This window comes from Somniosus microcephalus, chromosome 8 (assembly GCF_052327205.1).
Source record: "Somniosus microcephalus isolate GS21.2 chromosome 8, FLI_Smic_1.0, whole genome shotgun sequence".
NCBI lineage: Eukaryota > Metazoa > Chordata > Chondrichthyes > Squaliformes > Somniosidae > Somniosus > Somniosus microcephalus.
The window spans coordinates 107,744,614-107,751,834 of NC_140994.1; the positions used below are offsets into that span (position 1 = coordinate 107,744,614).

General features: G+C 52.6%; 1 protein-coding gene across 3 annotated transcripts in view; it reads right to left on the reverse strand.

Annotated features, from left to right (window-relative positions):
• The window catches only part of LOC147113748 (polyadenylate-binding protein-interacting protein 2-like), a 96,894-nt gene extending 91,940 nt beyond the window's left edge, over window positions 1–4,954 (reverse strand). Inside the window, exon 1 of one of the 3 annotated variants that reach the window (XM_085995058.1) lies at window positions 4,858–4,952. In XM_085995058.1, coding sequence (XP_085851184.1) covers window positions 4,858–4,932 — 75 coding nt within the window. In that variant the 5' untranslated portion in view covers window positions 4,933–4,952. Of the gene's footprint in view, window positions 1–4,765 lie in introns of all 3 variants that reach the window. The other 2 variants (XM_085995057.1, XM_085995059.1) reach the window with 2 other exon arrangements.
• Window positions 4,955–7,221: the final 2,267 nt, after the last annotated feature.

A 7,221-nucleotide genomic window follows, 5' to 3' on the forward strand; every position in this document is an offset into this window, starting at 1 on the left:
TCTTGAGTATTGTGTGCAGTTTTGGTCGCCTTATCTGAGGAAGGATGTTCTTGCCATGGAAGGAGTTCAGCGAAGATTCACCAGGCTGATACCTGGGATGGCAGGAATGACGTATGAGGAGAGATTGGGTCGATTGGGCTTATACTCACTGGAGTTTAGAAGAATGAGAGGGGATCTCATTGAAACTTATAAAATCCTAACAGGACTGGACATACTAGATGCAGGAAGGATGTTCCTGATGGTCGGGGAGTCCAGAAGCAGGGGTCACAGTCTAAGGATAAGGGGTAAGCCATTTAGGACAGAAATGAGGAGGAATTTCTTCACCCAGAGAGTGGTGAACCTGTGGAATTCTCTACCACAGAAAGCAGAAGAGGCCAATTCATTAAATATATTCAAGAAGGAGTTGGATATATTTCTTGAGGCAAAAGGGATCAAGGGATATGGGGAGAAGGCAGAGACAGGGTACTGAATTTGGATGATCAGCCATGATCTCATTAAATGGCGGAGCAGGCTCGAGGGGCCGAATGGCCTACTCCTGCTCCTATCTTCTATGTTTCTATGTTTCAACAAACACTGCATTCCTTTCTTCAGTCTTATCCCTTGCATTAACTGATTGGTTTGTCTTTCCTCCTCTCGTCCCTTTATTCCTTCTGCAGAATATCCTTTATTGCTATCTTCTCTCCTTGCTCCGATACCTTTTATTTTTCTCTGCCCTCCCCTTTCTAGTTTAAAATTATTTTCTACTGCTTTCCAGGTCATTAGCTTCCTTCCTGTCCAGATGCAGCCCATTCAAGTGGAATAGCTCCCATCTTCCCTAGAACTGTTGCCAATGTCCCATAAACGCAATCCTTCTTCCTGACCCCACCCTTTAGCCACATGTTGAGCTCCCTCATTTTCTCTCTCCTGGCTCATAGCTGGGAGAGTAATCCAGAGATTTCCACCCTCGAATTCCTGTTCCTAAACCTGCTTCCAGATGCAAAGCAGAATGAATAATTTCACTTGAATAAAATTCTATCAATCAGATCACATCCAATCCACCAAATTGCTGCCACAGAATGGGCAAAGGTTCAGACTATTTTCACCTCTGTCCAAATTTACCTCAAACTTTTTAATAATACCTGTGGCTCAGCCACTCTCCAACATCCCACCCTAGAAGAATAGAATCATACAGCGCAGGAGGAGGCCATTCAGCCCATTGTGCTCTGTGACGGAGCTATCCAATTAGTCCCACTCCCCTGCCCTTTCCCCAGAATTGTTCCTTTAAGTATTTATCAAATTCCCTTTTGAAAATTAATACTGAATCTGCTTCCACCACCCTTTCAGGCAGTGCATTCCAGATCACAACTCACTGCATTAAAAAAATCTCAAATCACCTCTGCTTCGTTTGGCAATTATCTTCAATCTGTGTCCTCTGGTTACCGACCCTCCTGCCAGTGGAAACAGTTTCTATCAGAACTCCTCACAATTTTGAATACATCTCTATTAAATCTCCCTTAACATTCTCTGCTCTGAGAACAATCCCAGCTTCTCCCGTCTTTAAGTCCCTCATCCCTGGTACTATTCTAGTAAATCTCCTCTGCACTCTCTCCAAGGCCTTGACATCCTTCCAAAAGTGTGGTGCCCAGAATTTGACAATACTCCAGCTGAGGTCTAAGCATTATTTTGTAAAGGTTTATCTCCACAAAACATCTATCTAAATGATACCACAGTGGAAAGGAGGGGGCGAGAGGAAGGGTACCAACACCCTGGATACTGAAGGGCAAAAGTCTGAGTGGCATAATAATCCACAAAAGTGAGAGGGTCGAAAGACACAAGGAAACAAAACAATATTATGCACGCATCAGCTTACTCTCCTTCCCGAGTACACTCCCTGCCAGTTAATCCCAGCGCTCCATCATTCTTCTCACCCAGAGCCACACTCATTCTTTCTTCACGACTCAATCCTAAAACTGCTGGATGGAGGTCACACTGCTCTACAGCAAGACCTGCCCCCCGCAGCGCAGTCAGTTACATCAATCTGTACTCAGCACCAAACATACAGCAAGCCAGTTTGGACTCAGAGAGCTGCTCAGTAATACAATGGGATTCCAGTAACCCTGACTTTTTTTGCAAGTTTAAACTTGCTGTTTATGTTGAAGGGCCTTGTCAGCAGCCGTAAGCACTTTTCCAAACAATGATTATGATCCAGTATCAATACAGAAAAGAAAGCACCACAAAGAGTACGATCACATACTGCACCACTCCCACTGGCTGACCTGACCCACAGTACTTGCCTGTGTATTGCGCAGTATTAAATCACCAGCCACATCCACCAACCGCAGAGAAAACCAGTGAAGTGGGGCTGAAGAAACACACCTGAGCCCAGCACACAATTACACTGTACAATAAACATGACTAAATAGTTCGGTGAATGCACGTAAACCCTTAACTGAAAGCCAGTCAGAAGAGGCAGAACTGCCCCCGGGTCAGGTGTGTTTTATTATCACACACTCCTCCAACTCAATCACTCTCAGAAGTCATTTAATCGATAACTGGAGCCTGTCCAGTTTATATTCGTTTTCCCCCCTTGAACAAAAAGCCATATTGTTAGCAAAACTCGGCCTTTGCACTGGAGGCTCATGGCCACCGACACGAGCCAGAGTTCACAGGAGTTATGCTGGCAATGCGAAAACAGCATCCAGCCTGCACAAGGAATCCTGTCAGATCAAACCCATTCTTCACTTTAGGAGACACGATGCAACAAGCTGGAACCTGCCACCTAACACCCAACTCCACAAATACCGACACAGCGCTGGGGTCTCAGGGGAGGGGTCTCACCACAGGAGAGGGAGGGTCTCGGGGAGGGGGCCCCCACACATCAGAAATTGTCACGGGAAGGATCTCCATATGGGAAGGGAAGATTCCCAGTAACTGGGATTTAAAGTAGAGGCATAGCCCGAGGAAGTGAAAATGTCTCGGGGGAGGAGCTTTCAATGGGGAATGTGTCCCGGGGGCAAATATCTAGAAGAGAGAAGGATCCCAAGTGGCGGTCCTCCAATCAGAGAGTCTCTCCAGGGTCACACCTTCAGACTATGGGAGTGTCCTGGAGACAGAGCCCCAGGCAAGGAGAGGGGCCTCACGGTGCAGCTCCTGGGAGGGGGAAGGGTCTCAGGAGACACAGCTCCAAGCGGGGGCGAGGACGATACTCCAGGCAGAGATGGGCCCATGGGGGCGGAGCTCCCCAGGGGGCAGTACTCAGGTAGTTAGGGGCCCGGCAGCGGTGTTCCACGCTGAGGTGGATGCCAGGGCTGTCTTCCGAGCAGGTGGCGGAGCTCCCGGGCGGAAGTGGGTGCGGGCAGCGGCCCCTGGGGGCAGAGCTCTAGAACAGGGGGAGGGCGGGTAGGTAGGGGGCGGTCCCTCCAGGGATCGGAACTCCAAGCAGGGGCGAACTCTCCAAGAAGAGGGCGGTCCGACCAGGCAGTGGGTGGAGCTCTAGGCTGGGGGCGGTCCCTCCAGGGGTGGGGATCCAGGCTGGGGGGATCACTCCAGGGGGCGGAGCTCCAGGCTGGGGGGGGAAATCCCTCCAGGGGGAGGAGCTCCAGGCAGGGGGTGGTCCCTCCAGGGGGAGGAGCTCCAAGGGGAGGAGCTCCAGGCTGGGGGCGGTCCCTCCAAGGGGAGGAGCTCCAGGCAGGGGGCGGTCCCTCCAAGGGGAGGAGCTCCAGGCAGGGGGCGGTCACTCCAGGAGAAGGAGCTCCAGGCAGGGGGCGGCCCCTCCAGGGGGAAGGAGCTCCAGGCAGGGGGCGGCCCCTTCAGGGCGAGGAGCTCCAGGCAGGGGGCGGTCGCTCCAGGGGGAGGAGCTCCAGGCAGGGGGCGGTTGCTCCAGGGGGAGGAGCTCCAGGCAGGGGGCGGACGCTCCAGGGGAAGGAGCTCCAGGCAGGGGGCGGTCCCTTCAGGGCGAGGAGCTCCAGGCAGGGGGCGGTTCCTCCAGGGGGAGGAGCTCCAGGCAGGGGGCGGTCACTCCAGGGGGAGGAGCTCCAGGCAGGGGGCGGTCGCTCCAGGGGGAGGAGCTCCAGGCAGGGGGCGGTCGCTCCAGGGGGGAGGAGCTCCAGGCAGGGGGCGGTCGCTCCAGGGGGAGCAGCTCCAGGCAGGGGGCGGTCCTTCCAGGGGGAGGAGCTCCAGGCAGGGAGCGGTCCCTCCAGGGGGGAGGAGCTCCAGGCAGGGGGCGGTCGCTCCAGGGGGAGGAGCTCCAGCCAGGGGGCGGTCGCTCCAGGGGGAGGAGCTCCAGGCAGGGGGGCAGACGCTCCAGGGGGAGGAGCTCCAGGCAGGGGGCGGACGCTCCAGGGGAAGGAGCTCCAGGCAGGGGGGCGGTCCCTTCAGGGCGAGGAGCTCCAGACAGGGGGCGGTCGCTCCAGGGGGAGGAGCTCCAGGCAGGGGGCGGTCGCTCCAGGGGGAGGAGCTCCAGGCAGGGGGCGGTCCCTTCAGGGCGAGGAGCTCCAGGCAGGGGGCGGTAGCTCCAGGGGGAGGAGCTCCAGGCAGGGGGCGGACGCTCCAGGGGGAGGAGCTCCAGGCAGGGGGCGGTCCCTTCAGGGCGAGGAGCTCCAGGCAGGGGGAGGAGCTCCAGGCAGGGGGCGGTCCCTTCAGGGCGAGGTGCTCCAAGGGACGCCCCGCCCCGCCCCGCCCTCCAAGCCAGTTCCCACAATGCGGCGGGAACGCAGATGCCCGGATGTCACGATCAAACCAACGGCTGTTAGGCGCCCGGATTGCGCATCGCCCGCTCTGCACTCACTCTGTGTCGTTAGGCCGGCTTCAGACCACACTCAACCGCCACAAGGACCACCTCCGCTCTGCTCGCTCTCCACCGCTCGGCAAGGCTCTTACCAGTATTGCTCCGGCCTCAACCAGCACAGCGATACACACCGGAAACACGTCATGACGCACATGGCGTGCTTGCATCACCGCTCTGTGACATCTTAGGCCCCGCCCCTGGCGTGCTGACATCACAACCCTTGGAACACGTGAGACCCAGAGAGCTAGAATGGAGGGAGAGAAGGGATGGAGGGAGAGGAGGAACATAAGAACATAAGAAATAGGAGCAGGAGTAGGCCAATCGGCCCCTCGAGCCTGCTCCGCCATTCAGTAAGATCACGGCTGATCTGATCCTAACCGCCAATCCGCTATCACAGAACCATCTCCTGAATCTAACAGAATTAGACACACGAAATAGGAGCAGGATCAGGCTACACAGCCGCTGGGCCCGCTCCGCTACCCACAGGGCCATGTCCGATCCGAACCTAGACTCATGTCCAAATTCCTGCCTGCTCCCCGTAACCCTTAATTCCCTTCTAGGAAACTGTCTATTTCTGTTTTAAATTTATGTAATGATGTAGCTTCTACAGCTTTTTGGGGCAGCATATTCCATGGACCTACCACCCTCTGAGTGAAGTAGTTCCTCCTCATCTCAGTTTGAAAGAGCAGCCCCTTATTCTAAGACTATGCCCCCTAGTTCTCGTTTCACCCATCATCGGGAACATCTTCCCCGCATCCACCCGATCCGACCCCTTCACAATCTTACATGTTTCAATAAGATCGCCTCTCATTCTTCTGAACTCCAATGAGTAGAGTCCCAATCTACTCAACCTCTCCTCATATGTCCATCCCCTCATCCCGGGGATTAACCGAGTGAACCTTCTTTGTACTGACTCGAGAGCAAGTATGTCCTTTCTTAAGTATGGACACCAAAACTGTACGCAGTATTCCAGGTGCGGTCTCACCAATACCTTGTACAACTGAAGCAATACCTCCCTATTTTTATATTCTATCCCCGTAGCAATGAAAGCCAACATTCCATTGGCCTTCTTAATCACTTGCTGCACCTGCATACTAACCTTTTGAGTTTTGTGCACCAGGACCCCCAGATCCCTTTGTACTTCAATACTTTCCAGTTTCTTGCCATTAAGATAATAACTTGCTCTACGATTTTTCCTGCCAAAGTGCATAACCTCACACTTTCCAGTATTGTATTCCATCTGCCAAATATCTGCCCACTTACTTAGCCTGTCGATGTCCCCTTGCAGGTTTTTTATGTCCTCCTCACTCACTACTTTCCCTCCCATCTTAGTATCATTTGCAAACTTTGATATGTTGCACTCGGTCCCCTCCTCCAAATCGTTAATATAGATTGTAAAGAGTTGGGGACCCAGCACTGACCCCTGCGGAACACCACTAGTTACTGATTGCCAGTCTGAGAATGAACCATTTATCCCAACTCTCTGCCTTCTGTTAGATAGCCAATCCTCTATCCATGCCAGAATATTACCCCCAATCCCGTGATTTTTTTATCTTAAGCAATAATCTTTTGTGTGGCACCTTGTCAAATGCCTTTTGGAAGTCTAAATACACTACGTCCACTGGTTCCCCTTTATCCACCCTATACATAACTTCCTCAAAGAACTCCAGCAAATTTGTCAAACATGACTTCCCCTTCATAAAACCATGCTGACTTTGTCCTATTAAATTATGATTATCCAAATGTCCTGTTACTGTCTCCTTAATGATGGACTCCAAAATTTTACCTATAGTTTCCAGCCTTCTGTCTACTGCCCTTTTTAAATAAGGGTGTTACATTAGCAGTTTTCCAGTCTGCCGGGACCTTTGCCGAGTCCAGGGAGTTTTGGAAAATTATTACCAATGCATCCACAATCCCTACCGCCACTTCCCTCAAGACCCCTAGGATGTAGGCCATCAGGTCCAGGTGATTTATCCGCCTTGAATCCCATTATTTTACCGAGTACCACTTCCTTAGTGATTTTGATCGTGTTTAACTCCTCCCCCCCTTTAGCCCCCTGTTTGTCCAGTGTTGGGATATTCTTAGTGTCTTCTACTGTAAAGACTGATGTAAAATATTCATTCAGTGTTTTTGCCATCTCCATATTTCCCACCATTAATTTCCCGGACTAATCCTCGAAGGGACCAACATTTACTTTAGCCACCCTTTTTCTTTTTATACAACTATAAAAACTCTTACTATCTGTTTTTATATTTTTTGCTAATTTACTTTCATAATCTATCTTCCCTTTCTTAATCAATCTTTTGAGAGGGGGGGAGGGAAGGAGGGAGAGGAGAGGGGCGGAGGGAAGGAGGGAGAGGAGAGGGGCGGAGGGAAGGAGGGAGGGGGGGTAGGAGGGAGAGGGGGGGAGGGAGGGCAGGGCGGGGAGGAGGGAGGGGGAGAGAGGGAGGGAGGGG